General features: G+C 33.3%; 2 protein-coding genes across 2 annotated transcripts in view; one reads left to right on the top strand and one right to left on the bottom strand.

Moving 5' to 3' along the window:
- LOC105766539 (uncharacterized) overlaps window positions 1-18,209 on the bottom strand; it is a 67,383-nt gene that overhangs the window by 18,189 nt on the left and 30,985 nt on the right. The window lies entirely within an intron of this gene.
- LOC105766543 (receptor-like protein EIX2) lies at window positions 15,212-17,591 on the top strand. The gene is made up of 4 exons (XM_052630491.1): window positions 15,212-15,865; window positions 15,969-16,098; window positions 17,118-17,230; window positions 17,520-17,591. The coding sequence occupies exons 1-4, from the start codon at window positions 15,212-15,214 to the stop codon at window positions 17,589-17,591; spliced, it is 969 nt and encodes a 322-aa protein (XP_052486451.1).

The following is an 18,209-nucleotide window of genomic DNA, read 5'->3' as shown; positions in this document are numbered from 1 at the left end:
CCATTGGACAAGAAGAAAGACATGCATTGTTTATTACCCATAATTATATTTAGAAGAAATTGAGTACGAAAATGCTTCCAGTTGGAAGCGTTTTTTACCACATTAGCACTAAAAGTGGCAAAACTAATTTTTATTATTCTCTAGTTATGAAAATAAAACTTACAAAATATATTTTATATAAATCCAAAGTCACATTTCCTTATTTTCTTAAGCAATGTGAGATATGCGCTTATATAGACTTATAACATATTTGCGTTTATTCCTAAATAATGTGGGATTATGTACTCTTTTACCCATATCTTTTCCTATGTTTGGTGCTATGAATAAAGGAAAAGAGAAAGGTGAAGATGTGTGTGAGAGATATTATTAAATAATAATTTAATTAAATTAAAATTTTAATATTATGAAAATGTCATATATCAACTTTTAATTAGTTGAAAGAATTTTTCTAACAACTATAATAGTATAGGCCATAATAGTTATGAAATTATAGTTTAGATTGTTTTCTAACAACTATATTTGTTTTAAAAATTATGTTTCATTAAAGCATTAAAGTCGTTTTATTCCGTAAATTTTCAAAACATTCGGTGTTAATGATTCTTGAGAAGATTGTACCCTAACTTATTGGGCTTCAATTTTTTTCATTGAATTTAGATAGCCGTGTGTCCCTTTTTCAATAAAATCGTACAAATTTCAAATAAAGGCTTATATTCAGGATTTTAAAATGTTGGATCCTAACTCACTGGATATGACATTTAGGATCCAACATTTTGCTACCTCAAATTAAGGATTTTTAAAAATAAAGGCAATATTCGGCGTTTAGGAATTTCGAGAAATTGAACCCTAACTTATTGGGTTCTAATTTTTCGTTCGACCCAAATAACCAAATATCCTTCTCAAAATGCTTGTGTTTTAAAAGTCAAAAGATAAACTTAATTTTGAAGATTAAAAATGTTGCGCCCTAACTTATTGGGTGTGACATTTTATTTCTTTGAAATAAGAGTGTCTTATTAGTCAATTCAATTTATTCAAGTTAAAAGGATCGTATTTTAAAATCTTTTCAAATTTTCGACACTAAGACATTAAACAATCGATTCGGTACCAATTTTGGGCGTTATGAGCGTGCTAACCCTTCCTCGTGCGTAACCGACTCCCGAACCTATTTTTCTCAAAATTCGTAGACCTAAAATCTTTTTCAAGGTGATCCGATCACACCTCAATAAAAGATTGGTGGCGACTGCAATTTTCGTTTTTAAGTCAACTAATAATTTTTGTTTTCAAAAAGTTGTTTCGACAATTTACATATTCACTTACTAAGCTATATGCTTACCCCTTTTCTTTCTCCTTATCTTTAAGTGTCACTAAGCTAGCTCGGGGTGCGGAGATTATTGGAGATCCATCCACACTATCAACACTCTTTGGTATTTTGAAATCAATATTTTGAATTATGACATGTATAGAAGGCATGGTTATTTTGTTATGTGTCATAAATGATTTGGCCTAAAATGTTGGTCTATGCTATTTGATAATTTATTTTGTATAAAGTCATTGGTGTTGGCTAATATTGATCAAGTTATATGTTCATGATGATGCATTTCGTGGATATGCAACCTTGCATGACTTGACCGAAAAGTTTTAATTTAAATATATATATATATATATATAAGTCTTGGTTTTGTACAATTGCATGTGTTTATGTTCTGGTAATGCTTCGTACCCTATTCAAGCGTCGAACACAAGTAAGAGGTGTTGCATGGGTGATCCCAATGCCTTGTCTTATAATCAATTGAATGAGCGCAAAAAAAAATGGAAAACATTCAAATACATAGTAATTTTGGCGGTAGAAGATCCAAATCTGGATAATCGATATCAATTCTAAGTTTTAATCGATATTCTTAAACTCCAAAATTTTAATATAATAATCAAAAGATAAAAAACTTCAATATGAATCTCAAACATCAATATATATAATTGAAAATAAAAATATCAAATCCATAAAATCTTAAAACAAATCAATCCAAAAATAATAGAGAATCAATTTGTTCTTAATGATCTAACATGATGAGGCTCAGATGTCACTTGTTAGAACCATAAAACAAGATCTAAATTAAAACTTAACAAACTAGAATCTATCATGTCAGATCATCAAGAATAAATCAAGAACAAAACTAGATGTGAAAGCGTACTTGAATCAATCAATTTTTTGAAATCTTCAGATTTTATGATTTTGATCTTCCAAATTAGCACACAAGTAATTCAAAGAACGCGGCCCTCTTTTCTCTAAATTAGTTACTAAAGTATGTATACATACTCGGCTCATACTAAAGCCCAATAAATCTTAATCAAATTAGATCACCTTTTAATATAGGCTAACATTTTTATGATAGTAGATAATGACATGTAGAATCCAAAATATATAATAAAATACTAAATCCATAGTTCAGCATTTAGGATCGTAACTTTACCCAGGCATTTACGAAAACCAAGTACCCAGTTTCCCCTTAAATCTCTAAACATATCCCTATAGAGGCCCATCCTTCCAACGGTTGTACAACACCATCAATTTTGAGTTTCACCCATCCTAGAGGGGGCAGTTCCCATTTCACCTGTATGATTGCAGTGCTTGAGCTGGAACCATCATTAGGAATAGAATTATGTATGTTATTGGCCATCCATAAAGCTTGATTAACGACGACCTGAATTGCTCAATGGTGGAACCACCTCCTGGCAAACCTGCAGTAGGAGGTGAAGAAGATTCTGATGATCAGTTCATGAAATGGTTTTACACTGGCATGGGACTTGGATTTGTTGTGGGTTTCTGGGGGTTTTGCGGTGTTGTGTTCTTTTGACTTTTTTTTTGTAATACGTTTATGTTATATTTGGTTTGTATATTTATTTTTTTTCAAAAGTAATTTTGCAACACCCAATTCCGGTCTAGAAGTTATGGTGGTTACATAAAAATCCAGTTTACTGAAAAACATATCTTCATTAACAGATTCGAAGAAACTATTGATTAATTATACTTTGAAAATGTTTACTAAAAATCTCAGTCAAGTCCAATTTGGAAAACACGATTAAACACATTTATTTGTAGCGAAAATTTTAGTTAAATTAGATTTGGAAAACATAAGTCGTGTTTTGAAAATCTATCGTTTTGATGTTCATGAAGTTTCCCTTTAAAATCAATAAACGGTTAAAAACGACATTTAATAGTCCAAAATCGAACGGTCCCCAAAAATAACAAAACACAACCATCCTAATATTTAATTAACCATAAGAAAAGTAAAATATTTTATCCGAACTCTTGTCGCCCCGACCCATCCTAAGTCTGAGGGTTATCTGAAAGTAACAAATAAGCAAAGAATGAGTTTCGAAACTAAGTGTTTAACATATCTTATCATCAATAGAAATTAATTAGACATATATCAAAAATAAAAACCGTATTAGAACACAATAGATGTAGATTTACAATCATACCCCCATCCGCTACACACCATCTCCAACCATCCAACATACCATATAGGGTATTGAATACTCATCCGGCCCTACACATCGTTTAGTGTCGGTATGACACTTTTCAGAATATTTACAGCTTAGCTGCCAGTTCATTAAGCGATTTATCGCCTTTTACAAAGATATGTGTGATTGTGCCACTAGGTACGACAAAGATATATTTGCTTACACTTCCCCGATATACACAAGTCCCACCCCAATGCACAAACAAAATTTATCAGATATCTAACAAAAGGTAAAATCTTCATTTGATTCATTAGTTTGATCATCAACGCAAAGATAATTTTGGTTTTTTTCAATAAATTAATTTTAGTTGTCGATATCACGCCTATAGCAACCAATCTTTCCTTACCTTCTCGATAATCAAGAGGAAACTCGTTGAAATTATTTTCGTTATCAATAAACAACCCTATAATTTCTAGTGGAATTCATTTAGAATCAATTTAAATAATTACAAAATTTGCTATTTTAACAATTGAATTCGTTTGGTGCTTTGCCTTTCATTAATAAAATTTTACTTGCTGAGCTCAAAAAAAGAAAAAAGAAACAACAGTTGCAATGTGTTTTTGGTGGTGAGTAGGAGACTGAAGAAGAAAACAGATGGAAAATTAAATTAACTAAGTTAATCAATTATTTTTTTGGTGTCGAAAATATAAAAAAAAAAGAGATTGGGATAACTAAAATAGGAACAACTTGCCCCTATTTAGAGTGACTAGTGAGGTAGTTTACCCAAATTAAAAATTGAATTGTGAAGAGCTTAATTTACAATATATCATTGTTTTATAGTTTTTATAAATACTTTAAATTTGAATTTGAAGCTTTAGATTGAAAGTAAAGTTAGTTCCAGTTTTAGGGACTAAATTGAATAAATTAAAAAGTTTGAATAAAATAGAAATTGATTGCAAATTGGTTGTTTATTGATAGTGCTATGTGTTTATTTTAATCCGTAGCTAACGTTGATCCAGATTCCTTGAAAAGGAAGGGAAAATCCCAAGTCGTCGACAAATAGCTCATAATTTACAATATGTATTTTTATGACTTAAAGACCTATTTAATTTTTGTGCGTTCATGTTATTTTACAATGTACATTGTTGAGTTAAGTTGTTATGAATAACTTGAATTGATCTGGCTTAGTTATTATAAAATGATTAGGTAGGGATTAATTTGAATAAAGTAGAAATTTAAAATTTGTTTAGTTTTAGACAATTGGTATGAAATTAAATAGAGGTATATTGTGACATATGATAATTTAGTTGTCGATGATAGAATCTAAATTGTAATGAATGTGGTTTGGTCTACATGCAACTAAATGAGAAAAGGATAAGTTAATAACTATGAGGAACGCGCCAGAAAATAATTGATGTGCCATGGGGGCCAGAGTGCTATATAAATCATTGTTGTCGGGCAATCTGGAGTGGTAGGTCATCGTTGTCGGGCAACCTGGGATGATGAATTTGAATTGACAAAACCATCATTGTCGGATAACTCGGGTTGGTAGGCATTGTGCAGAAAGTAACCGTTGTCGGGAAATTCGAGATGACAAATTAAGTTGAAGTGATAACGAGCTAAACGTTTCCTGGAAAAGAATGAGCTTATAAGCTTGGGATTTTGTTGAGAAGGTAACATGAACTTGGGCTTTATGTGTAAGGAATGAATACCAAATGATGAGATTACAACTTAAATGCTACATTGTATCATCTCTATTATGTTGCTTTATGTTATAGATATACTACTGAGTTATCTTACTCAATGTATGATTTATTTTCCATGCGTAGGCTAGCTAGGTTTCTAGTAAAGGTATTATGTATCGACTTCCACATCCAAGCATTACTCTCAGACTCAACAAAATTTATTTGTTTTATTTTTTATTTTTTTTACAACTTGGCATGCATCTAAGTGGTTGGATCATGTTGAATTTGATGTTAAAAGATGGTACATAATTAACTTTGACATGTTATCATGTGTATATATATGGTATGTAACTTAGGGTTCCTCTAGTTGAATGCTATAAAGTATGAGAAGTGTTTGAGAATGCAATGCATATATGTGCCTAACAAATTGTTGATATATTATATGCCACTAAGTGCAACTGTGTGTGATTTGAAACTATTATGGATGATTGAATGGTAATTAATTAATGAATATGACATATTATAGCTCGAACCCAGTGATCGGGTCAGATGTAAGGTGTTACAATCACTTCCATTCAAACACTATTTTTTTCTTAGCAATTAGCAATTACTCGTTTCAAGAAAAAGGAAAACCACAAAACTCTAAATCAATGTTGAAGTCGTCCATTAAAGGTTTAATACATCCATATAGTATGAATGCTCATGTGCCATTCAACTGGATCTTTATAAAGAGGGCTTTCCTCAGCTATTAGCATTCAAAATTAAAACAACAAAACACTATTTCATTTCCTGTTGCTTCATATTTGATGATTACGATGTCAAGTAAGAGTTCTCATAAACTTGTTTTATTTTTTGCAATATCTTGTCTTCTTTTTCAGCAGAAATGCACTGAAGAAAGTGTATTGTGCAAAGAGAGTGAGAAAAAAGTGCTACTTGAATTTAAGCACAACCTTCAAGCCATGGATTCTGCTGGTGTTTAAGGCAGTAAGCAAGCTGGTTTAGCCTTGCTTGGACAGCAAGCCTCGTGGCTTAGGGAAGAAACAAAATAGAAGAAAAGCTGTGCAAGTTGAAAACGGAAAACAAAGCAAAGAGAGGAAAGAATTTGAATGAAAAAGAATCTAATTTTTCATTTACAAAACATTGGCAAGTTGCCATTACATATATCAAACTTGAGTTAAACTTACAAATTAAAAAAAAAACTACCTAATCACTTACCTAACTCCACTTAATAATTGGAAATTGTTAATCAGCTTGCATAAGTTACATTACTGAATTTTCAGTCAATCAATCATCAAAAATTACATCAAAAGTTCACCAACTAAGTTCTATAAGAACTAAGTTACAAAATATAAACTTAATCCAACAAAACTAGTTGAATTTGGACAGCATTGTCGAGCTCAAGTTACTGCCTTCATGTGCTGCTTCTTTTCTGCATGTGGCTTGCATGGACTCGTTTGTTACTGCATGTATTGCATGGAAGCTAACTTCAACACTCCTTCTTAGTTTCCATGCTTGTAACACCTAGCTGCCTCCTTAATTTTACAAACCTTGACACATTAAGTGCTTTTGTAAAGATATCTACAATTTGCTCATCCGAATTGTAATGAACCAGCTCGATTTCATGAGCTTGCTCCATCTCCCTTATAACATGTAACTTGATATTGAAGTGCTTCGTTCTACCATGGAAAATGAGATTCTTTGCAATTGTAACAGCAAATTTGTTGTCACAGTAAATCTCTGTTGCTACCTCTTGATTTTGGTTTAAATCAACTAGGATTTTTCTAAGCCATATGGCTTGATTTACAGTAACTACAGCAGGAACATATTCAGCTTCTATTTTTGATTGTGCCACAAGGTTTTGCTTCTTAGAGCTCCAGCAAAACATTCTTGAGCCAAGGCTAAAAGCATATCCAGATGTGCTCTTCATATCATCACATGAACCAGCCTAGTCACTATCAACATAGCCTATTAGTTTCATGCTTTTAGCCCTTTTGAACAATACACCATGACTAATGGTGCCTTTGATGTACCTCAGTACTCTTTTAGTTGCCTAAAAGTGCTGATCATTGCAGCAATTCATGGATCTTGATAGCACACTAATAGCAAACATAATATCGGGCCTAGTTGTAGTCAAATACAGCAGGCTACCAATAAAGCTCTTGTACATTGTTTCACAAACTGACTCACCAATTTCTTGTCTCGATAGCTTCATTCCAACAGCCATTGGTGTGCTTGTTGGCTTGCAGTTCTTCATAGAAAACTTGTCTAGAACCTTCATAGCAAAGGATCTCTGACTGAGAAAGATTCATTTTTTAGTTTGCATTACCTCCATTCCAAGGAAATAATTCATATTTCCCAAATCAGACATTTCAAACATCTTCATCATTTTATCTTTGAAGTTAACCAGCATACTTCTGTCTCCTCCTGTCACCAAGAGATCATCAACATAAAGGGATAAAATAAGCTGTGTTTTAGCTTGATTCTTCTTGACATACAGTGTTGGTTCACTGGCACTTTTCTCAAATTCTAGACTGAGTAAGTAAGAGTCAATTCGAGCATACCAGGCTCTAGGTGCTTGCTTCAGACCATATAAAGCCTTTTTGAGCCTGTACACCCAGTGTTCCTTGCCAGATACAACAAATCCTTGAGGCTAATCAATGTAAATCTCTTCTTCTAGGAAGCCATTGAGAAATGCTGACTTCACATCCAGCTGATGAATGATCCACTGATTTTGAGTAGCCAGAGCAACTATCATCCTGACTGTATCAAGCCTGACTACTGGTGCAAAAGTCTCCATGTAGTCTAGGCCATACCTTTGGCTGAAACCTTTGACAACAAGTCTAGCTTTCAGCTTGTTCAGACTGCCATCAGCATTCTATTTTGCTCGATAGACCCATTTTACTCCAATGGTCTTTATTTCAGTAGGCTTTTCAACTAGATCCCATGTCTGGTTCTTCTGAATCATGTTGATCTCATAAATCATAGCTAGCTTCCATCCTTCATCTGCCTCAGCTTCTTCAAAACTGGTAGGTTCAACTGTGGCAACATGTGCTCTTTCATAGATTTCATCCAAGAGCCTTGTGCCCATGACAGGCACATCATCAATGTCCATTTGAGAACCAAGTTGCTCGGGTTCAGTCTGATCAGGCATTAACTCTTCTGAAATAACCTCTGGCTCATTTTTCTCCCAATTCCAGCAAGCATTTTCATCAAAAATCACATCTCTACTCACTTGAATCTTGTTTGTTAAGGGATCCAAGATCCTGCAACCTTTTTTGACTGAACTGTAGCCAACTAGGATACCTAGATGAGCCCTTTTTGACAGCTTATCTCTCTTCACTACTGGGATTTGTGCATAGCACAGGCAACCAAAGACTTTCAGATGAGCCAACGATGGCTTGAATCCAAACCATGCCTCAAAAGGTGTCTTGTGAGCAAGAGCCTTAGTTGGGAGCCAATTCTGAAGGTAGACTGCAGTGTTTACTGCCTCAGCCCACATGGTTTTGGGCAATTTCTTCTCAAATAGAAGACATCTGGCCATATCCATAACACTTATTTTTTTCTTTCATTAGCTCCATTTTGCTAAGGAGTATAAACATTGTTCAACTGGTGTTTGATGCCAGCATCATTGCAGATGGCTTGAAACTGAGCTGAGGTGTACTCAGTTCCATTGTTTGATCTTACAGACCTTAACTTGCATCCTGTCTTTGTTTCAACTGCAGCTTTGAACTTCATAAACACTTGAGCTACATCAGACTTGTGTTTCATGAAGTAAATCCAGCAATATCTAGTACAATCATCAAGGAAAATGATGAAGTACCTGTTTTTGTTGAGTGATTCAGTCCTCATCGGGCCACACACATCAGTGTGCACCATCTACAACCTTTTCGTGGCTTTCAATAAACGGTTAAAAACGACATTTAATAGTCCAAAATCGAACGGTCCCCAAAAATAACAAAACACAACCATCCTAATATTTAATTAACCATAAGAAAAGTAAAATATTTTATCCGAACTCTTGTCGCCCCGACCCATCCTAAGTCTGAGGGTTATCTGAAAGTAACAAATAAGCAAAGAATGAGTTCCGAAACTCAGTGTGTAACATATCATATCATCGATAGAAATTAATTAGACATATATCAAAAATAAAAACCATATTAGAACACAATAGATGTAGATTAACAATCATACCCCAATCCACTACACACCATCTCCAACCATCCAACACACCATATAGGGTATTGAATACCCATCCAGCCCTACACATCGTTTAGTGTCGGTATGACACTTTTCAGAATATTTGCAGCTTAGTTGCCAGTTCATTAAGTGAATTATCGCCTTTTACAAAGATATGTGTGATTGTGCCACTAGATACGACAAAGATATATTTGCTCACACTTCCCTGATATACACAAGTCCCACCCTAATGCACAAACAAAATCTATCAGATATCTAACAAAAGGTAAAATCTTCATTTGATTCATGAGTTTGATCATCAATGTAAAAATAGTTTTGGTGTTTTTCAATAAATTAATTTTAGTTGTCGATATCACGCCTAGCAACCAATCTTTCCTTACCTTCTCGATAATCTAGAGGAAACTCGTTGAAATTATTTTCGTTATCAATAAACAACCTTATAAGTTCTAGCCAGGATTTAGGTAGTATTACTTAATTCTAACCAATCAACAGAAGTGGAATTCATTTAGAATCAATTTAAATAATTACAGAATTTTCTATTTTAATTCACAAGACAAAAATATTTTAACAATTGAATTCGTTTGGTGCTTTGTTCTTCATTAATAAAATTTTACTTGCTGAGCTCAAAAAAAGAAAAAAGAAAAAATAGTTGCAATGTGTTTTTGGTGGTGAGTAGGAGATTGAAGAAGGAAATAGATGGAAAATTAAATTAACTAAAACAAAAGGCAACTCTAGTTGTCCACTACAACTTTTCCATTCTAAAGAAATAATATTTTACCAGTATCGTTGAAAAATTAACACAAAAAGTAAGTCTAGTGTGGAAAATTGAAAAATTACATTGTGAAGCTGAAGTGGAATTTAGAACAGAAGCAAAACAGGCCTTAATTAGTGGTTATTGTGAAAAGTAATTCGACACATCAATTGCAAGGTAATTTCGATTCATATTATTGAAGAATTCAAGACCCATTGTTCGCTTGCTTCAATGAAACCAAGAAGAAAATTGTGGGTAAATTAAATTAATCTGTTAAAGAACACTTAAATAGTTAGAAATAATTGACCATTATCATTGAAAAATTAACACAAAAAGTAAGTCTAGTGTGGAAAATTGAAAAATTACATTGTAAAGTCAAGTGGAATTTAGAATGTACAAAACAGCCTTAATTAGTGGTTATTGTGAAAAGTAATTCGACACATCAATTGCAAGGTAATTTCTGATTCATATTATTGAAGAATTCAAGACCCATTGTTCGTTTGCTTCGAATGAAACTGAAGAAGAAAATTGTGGGTAAATTAAATTAATCTGTTAAAGAACACTTAAATAGGTAGAAATAATTGACCATTATCATTGAAAAATTAACACAAAAAGTAAGTCTAGTGTGGAAAATTGAAAAATTACATTGTAAAGCTGAAGTGGAATTTAGAACAGAAGCAAAATAGGCCTTAATTAGTGGTTATTGTGAAAAAGTAATTCGACACATCAATTGCAAGGTAATTTCTGATTCATATTATTGAAGAATTCAAGACCCATTGTTCGTTTGCTTCGAATGAAACTGAAGAAGAAAATTGTGGGTAAATTAAATTAATCTGTTAAAGAACACTTAAATAGGTAGAAATAATTGACCATTATCATTGAAAAATTAACACAAAAAGTAAGTCTAGTGTGGAAAATTGAAAATTACATTGTAAAGTCAAGTGGAATTTAGAATGAAGCAAAACAGCCTTAATTAGTGGTTATTGTGAAAAGTAATTCGACACATCAATTGCAAGGTAATTTCTGATTCATATTATTGAAGAATTCAAGACCCATTGTTCGTTTGCTTCGTATGAAACTGAAGAAGAAAATTGTGGGTAAATTAAATTAATTGAATTGAAACAGAAAGCAAGTCTAAGTCATCAATTAAAGGTTTAGTAGGACCAACAAATTCCACCCTATCACACGTTATTGAGACATTATTCACATTTGAGTCGTAAAGTGATTAATTAAAGAAGAAAATTGAAAGCACAAACATCCATAATCTCTCATTAGTGCTAACAACAACAATGTATTTTACAAATAAGTATGGGGTGGAATGATAAGAATTCAAGACCCACCATATGAAACTGAAGAAGAAAATTGTGGGTAAATTAAATTAATTGAATTGAAACAGAAAGCAAGTCTAAGTCATCAAGTAAAGGTTTAGTAGGACTAACAAATTCCACCCTATCACACGTTATTGAGACATTATTCACATTTGAGTCGTAAAGTGATTAATTAGTGCAATGATAAGATTAAATGAAAATTAAAATAAAAGCAAAACAAGGTAATAGAAGATTAACTGTGCATTTACATGTTTTTTTTGAGGTGTCAAAAATAGGAGTAACTCTTATATAGAGTGACTAACAAGGTAGTTTACCATAATTTTAAAGTGACCAAAATAAGAATGATTACCATTTAAAGTGATCAAAATAAAAAATTCGCGCAAAACATTCTGTTACAATTTAATGGTGGAGTAACTAATTTAATCAATTATTTTTTTGGTGTCGAAATTATAAAAAAAAAGATTGGGATAACTAAAATAGGAACGACTTGCCCCTATTTAGAGTGACTAGTGAGGTAGTGTAGTCAAATTAAAAATTGAATTGTGAAGAGCTTAATTTACAATATATCATTTTTTTATAGTTTTTATAAATACTTTAAATTTGAATTTGAAGCTTTAGATTGAAAGTAAAGTTAGTTCCAGTTTTAGGGACTAAATTGAATAAATTAAGAAGTTTGAATAAAATAGAAATTGATTGCAAATTGGTTGTTAATTGATACTGCCACATGTTTATGTTAATCCGTAGCTAACGTTGATCCAGATTCCTTGAAAAGAAAGGGAAAATCCTAAGTCGTCGACAAATATCTCATAATTTACAATATGTATTTCTATGACTTCAAGACCTATTTAATTTTTGTGCTTTCATGTTATTTTACCATGTACATTGTTGAGTTAAGTTGTTATGAATAACTTGGATTGATCTGGCTTAGTTACTATAAAATGATGAGGCATGGATTAATTTGAATAAAGTAGAAATTTAAAATTTGATTAGTTTTAGACAATTGTTATGAAATTAAATTGAGGTATTTTGTGACATATGATAATTTAGTTGTCGATAATAGAATCTAAATTGTAATGAATGTGATTTGGTCTACATGTAACGAAAAGAGAAAAGGATAAGTTAATAACTGATATGCCATGAGGGCCAGAGTGCTATATAAATCATTGTTGTCGAGCAATCTAGAGTGGTAGGTCATCATTGTCGGGCAACTTGGGATGATGAATTTGAATTGAAAAAACCATCATTGTTGGATAACTCGGGTTGGTAGGCATTGTGCAGAAAGTCATCGTTGTCGGGAAATTCGGGATGACAAATTAAGTTGAAGTGATAACGAGCTAAACGTTACCTGGAAAAAGAATGAGCTTATAAGCTTGGGATTTTGTTGAGAAGGTAACATGAACTTGGGCTTTATGTGTAAGGAATGAATACCAAATGATGAGATTACAACTTAAATGCTACATTGTATCATCTCTATTATGTTGCTTTATGTTATAGATATACTACTGAGTTATGTTACTCAATGTATGATTTATTTTCCATGCGTAGGCTAGCTAGGTTTCTAGTAAAGGTATTGTGTATCGACTTCCACATCCAAGCATTACTCTCAGACTCAACAAAATTTATTTGTTTGATTTTTTTTTATAACTTGGCATGTATCTAAGTGGTTGGATCATGTTGAATTTGATGTTAAAAGATGGTATATAATTAAATTTGACATGTTGTCATGTGTATATATATGGTATCTAACTTAGGATTCCTCTAGTTCAATGCTATAAAGTATGAGAAGTGTTTGCGAATGCAATGCATATATGTTCCTAACAAATTGTTGATATATTATATGTCACTAAGTGCAACTGTGTGTGATTTGAAGCTATTAATGAATATGACATATTATAGCTCGAACCCAGTGATCGGGTCAGATGTAAGGTGTTACAATCACTTCCATTCAAACACTATTTTTTTCTTAGCAATTAGCAATTACTCGTTTCAAGAAAAAGGAAAACCACAAAACTCTAAATCAATGTTGAAGTCGTCCATTAAAGGTTTAATACATCCATATAGTATGAATGCTCATGTGCCATTCAACTGGATCTTTATAAAGAGGGCTTTCCTCAGCTATTAGCATTCAAAATTAAAACAACAAAACACTATTTCATTTCTTCTTGCTTCATATTTGATGATTACGATGTCAAGTAAGAGTTCTCATAAACTTGTTTTATTTTTTGCAATATCTTGTCTTCTTCTTCGGAGAAATGCAATCAAGCAAGCGACAGTAAAGAGAGTGAGAAAAAGCGCTACTTGAATTTAAGCACGACCTTCAAGCCATGGATTCGTCAAAGCGACGATGCCCTTTTTATGGGAACCGAGGAGTCTTGTTTTTGGCATGGCGTCGAATGCAACAAATTTTACGGGATACGTCGAAATTCTCGATTTTAGCTTGCAATCTTGGGTTGTAGCAGTACGATTAGCCCTTCACTACTTAAACTACATCATTTGACTTCTTTAAATTTCAACAAGAATGATTTTAATGGAAGTCTCATCCCGAGTTTTTGGTTCCTTGAACAAATTGAAATTATGGATCTCTCTAATGCTAATTTTAGAGGTCCAATTCCTTCTTTACTTGGAAATCTTTCAATGTTGGAAACTCTTAGATTGGGTGGTAACGGTGGAGACGAGACGACGCCATAATTTCAAAAATGTTCAATGTCGGAAAACTTGAGTGGCTTTCCCATCTTTCTCGTTTGAAAGAGGTTGATCTCGTTTCACTAACTCGAGCAATGCCAATGATTGGTCTCAAGTCATTAGCCACCTTCCTCTGCTCCAAAAACTAACTCTAAGACATTGTGATCTTCCAAGCATATCTTCTTCATCACTTTCCCTTGCCAACTCTTCTACATCTCTCATCTATCTCGATCTCTCGATAATAATCTCCTTCTTCCGCCATATATCCATGGTTGTTTAATGTTAGCAAGAACCTTGTTTCCTTAATCTCTCAAGTAACAAGTTGAAAGGTCCAATTCGAAGCTTTTGGGAACATGAAGGCTATTCAAGAACTTTATCCGAATGATAATCTTTTGGTACTAGTGAGAATCAAGTTAGGGCGATTAAGGTTGAATGAAATCGGAAAACTACCCGATTTTAGGGTTCTAGATCTTGGGTACAACCTTTAAATGGATCCATAAGCAAAAGCATTGGACAACTTTCCAACCTCGCATGTCTTGCGGCTTGCGAGGAATTCTTTTGATGGTGATGTGATTTCAAGCTCATCTCTCAAATTTCACCAATTTACTGGTGTTGGATTTATCGTTCACTTCTTTGACTTTGAAATTCAACACCGGATGGATTCCTCCTTTTCATCTGAGTCAAATAATGCTTTGCTCATGCAAGTTAGGGCCTCGCTTCCCAGATTGGCTTCGGACTCAAATGGACTTCCTCTTGGTTTTGGAATACCTTGATATTTCGCTTCAGAATTTTGATTCTCTTCCGTCTTGGTTTTGGGACCCATTTCGAGATTAAGGTACCTAAATATGTCTTTCAATCGATCGGTGGTACTTTTCCAAATAACTCTATCCACATAAGCCATCTAGATCTAAGCTCTAATAATTTCTCGGGACCATTGCCACATTTCTCTTTAGACTTCAATGATACTGGGACCATTTAACTTTCCAAAACAAGTTTAATGGTTCGGTCTCCAATTTGCAATATTACTAATGAAGTCTCTTTGGCATTGCTTGATCTCTCAAATAATCAATTTTCGAGTGGTTCCATTGTTTTCACAGCTTAGGTCTTTAATGACTTTGAATTTGGGTGATAATAGTTTCTCGTGCTCACTTCCAAGCTCCTTGGGATCTCTAACTTCTCTTGAAATGCTAAGTTTACGTGGTAATAAATTCTCAGGAGAATTGCCTTTATATTTACAGAATTGTACAAAGTTGAAATTCCTGGACTTGAGTGATAATGAATTATCAGGAGAAATACCTATGTGGCTCGGGCAGCGGCTTCCATCTTTGGTTTTTCTTAGCCTTCAAAGGAATCAGTTCAGGGGAAGGATTCCTCATCAACTTTGTGAATTGAAATATCTACAAATCTTAGACCTCTCTGTAAATAAAATATCTGCTTCCATACCACCGTGCCTCAAAAATTTCAATTCCATGGCAAAAAAAGTGAGTTTAGATAGAAGGATTGAGCTTCACCTGTTAGATCAACCGTATGTGAGATCGTTGATTGATGTTAGGTATGTTGATGAGGCATTGATTACATGGAAGGGAACAAAGCAAAACTATCCACAACTTGGACTGCTACTAGCCATTGATCTCTCGTGTAACAAATTAACTGGAGAGATTTCTGAAGAATTAAATAGTCTTCAAGAACTGGTTGCATTGAACTCACAAGAAATTTTTTACGGAAAAATTCTTCAAAAGATTGGGCATCTAAGACAACTAGAGGTGCTTGACCTGTCAAGAAACAAGTTTTCGTGAAACATCCCAACGAGATTGTGCGAATTAACATTTCTAAGTATCTTGGACTTGTCTTACAATGACTTGACAGAAAAATTCCAACCAGACTCAACTACTGAGCTTTGATCCTTCTTCATTTTCCCATAATAGAGGACTTTGTGGTCCTCCTGTTTCACCGAATTGCTCAATGGTGGAACCACCTCCGCAAACCCGCAGAAGAGGTGAAGAAGATTCGATGATCAGTTCATGAAATGGTTTTACACCGGCATGGGACTTGGATTTGTTGTGGGTTTCGGGGTTTTGCGGTGTTGTGTTCTTCAAGCGTTCATGGAGGCATTCATATTATCGTTACTTGGATAGTGCAAAGGATTGGGTTTATGTTTCACTTGTTCTGCTCAAAACAAGGTTAGTGAGGAGAATCAAAGGTCTTTCAACAAGGTAATAAATTGAGTTTCTTCACTCCTTAACAATGTTCTTTCAACATTGAGAAATATATCTTAAACGAAATAACAAAGTTCCATATTATTGTTTTTCGTGTCCGATTAGAATCAGCAATCAAGGTGATATTTCCTTTTGAGCAAATCTTAATAAAAGGTTTATAAATTAATACATATTTGTCTTTTCGATGATTTCCAATTTCTATATATTAAGAAGAGAATTGTGGTGGCTTTCTTTCACTTTCTTGTAATACCTTTATCTTTATCTTATATTTGGTTTGTACATTTCTTTTTGTCAAAAGTAATTTCATCAAAACAAAAAAGATTACTTAGCTAATAAAAGGGAAAAAAATATTGATTGGAAAAAAAATCAAAGTTATAATAAATTAAAACAAAGTTTTAGGGTATTATGTGGAAATATATAAAAATAGGGAAGGCTAAATTAAAAAGTAAATCAAAGGCGAAAGGGTTGAATATGCAAGTAGCCCGTCAAAGCAAAAATGCGTGAATATTGGCCGCATTCGGGTCGATTTTCGGGTCTGATGCAAAACGACGTCGTTTTGACCACTGGTGCTTAAGTCCAAAATGTCGCCGTATTGTACCCTATGTAAATAGCAAAAAATAGAAAAAAATATTTCGGCCTTCATTTTTTTCAAAAAAATATGAGAGTTCTCTCAGTCTCTCTCAGCCCTTCCCTTTGGCCGGCCATGGTCACCGCTGTTGCGCCGCCGTGGCTCCACCGTGGGCGGTGGTTGGAGCCGCGTAAAAATCGGGTTTTAGCCCCTTTTAAAATGGATCTGAAGGCAAAGCCTTCCTAGTCCAGAAAATCAAAAAGAAAAGGACCCTGCACCCACTTTTAAACCCAACTTCGACGACGAAGAAGGAATCTCCGATGATGCGGTCACGGGGCGTTCAGGTGAGCCTTTTCTTCCCTTTTTTATTCTTATTATTTGTATGTAAAAAAAGAAATAAAAAAATGAAAAGAGAATCAAACAAGGATTTAAAAAACAAAAGTAAAAATCACCTCTGAAGTTTTGTTTTCTGTTTTCTTTTTTATTTTCTCATGAGTTCGTAAAAAAAGAAAAAAAATACAAAATGCCTATTGTTGTTTTTATAGACCATTACAATCTGTTTGTTTTCTATTTTTTGTTTGTTTCTCCGTTGTCTGCTTCTGCTTGGCCTCTTGTGTGTTGTTCTTTTTGCAGGTGGTGGCAGAGAAGTGTCAAGCGTATGTGGCGACGACTGGCCTAGAGGTGGCTGCTAGGAGCGGTGGTTGAAGCTCTTAGGCTAGCCCTAGGATTTTCTTTTTCTAAAATATTAAGAGTGGGCTAGGGTTTATTTGTTTTGGGCTTGTGATTGGGTAGTGGGCCTTTTATTGTAATGGACTATTAATCTTTTTGGACTTTTTATTTTTATTTTTTGTTTTGTTTATTATTGTAATCTGGCCAGACCAAAATTGGCCTATTACAAATATTTTGAGTCGGGCATAACAATGATTGTAACATGTGAGCAGGTTTATTGTACCGTATTGATATTGATAAAATTATTGAAGATATTACCTTTGTACTGTTTTGATTTTTTGTTGCCCAAGATGCAATCTTTCTCCCTGTTTAGAGCTCATGTTTGTAAGGTGAGCCAAAAGTTGAACTTGAATTAAAAACATAAAATTTAAATTCTAAATTTAAATTTATTAATTTTTATATTTAGTTTTAAAGTTAAAATTTTAATAGAATATTTAATTTAATTAATATTTTTTATTTAATATATAGTTTAAAGTTCAAATTCTAAAAATAAAATAAAATAAAATATTTTATCATGGAAATAAATATTATTTAATTAAAATAACTTTTTTAAAGGTTATGTTTTTTAGCGGCATTTGTGGGAAAAGCGCCGCT

The sequence above is a fragment of the Gossypium raimondii genome, chromosome 5, assembly GCF_025698545.1.
Source record: "Gossypium raimondii isolate GPD5lz chromosome 5, ASM2569854v1, whole genome shotgun sequence".
Taxonomy (NCBI): Eukaryota; Viridiplantae; Streptophyta; class Magnoliopsida; order Malvales; family Malvaceae; genus Gossypium; species Gossypium raimondii.
The sequence above is the reverse complement of the archived record's forward strand: the minus strand, read 5'-3'. Positions and strand labels throughout refer to the sequence as shown.

Coding starts and splice junctions, on each gene's coding strand:
- LOC105766543 (XM_052630491.1), top strand. CDS start 15,212: ATGACTTTGAATTTGGGTGATAATAGTTTCTCGTGCTCACTTCCAAGC. Junction 16,099..17,117: donor TCCGCAAACCCGCAGAAGAG/GTGAAGAAGATT, acceptor ATGGATCTGAAG/GCAAAGCCTTCCTAGTCCAG. Junction 17,231..17,519: donor TGCGGTCACGGGGCGTTCAG/GTGAGCCTTTTC, acceptor TTCTTTTTGCAG/GTGGTGGCAGAGAAGTGTCA.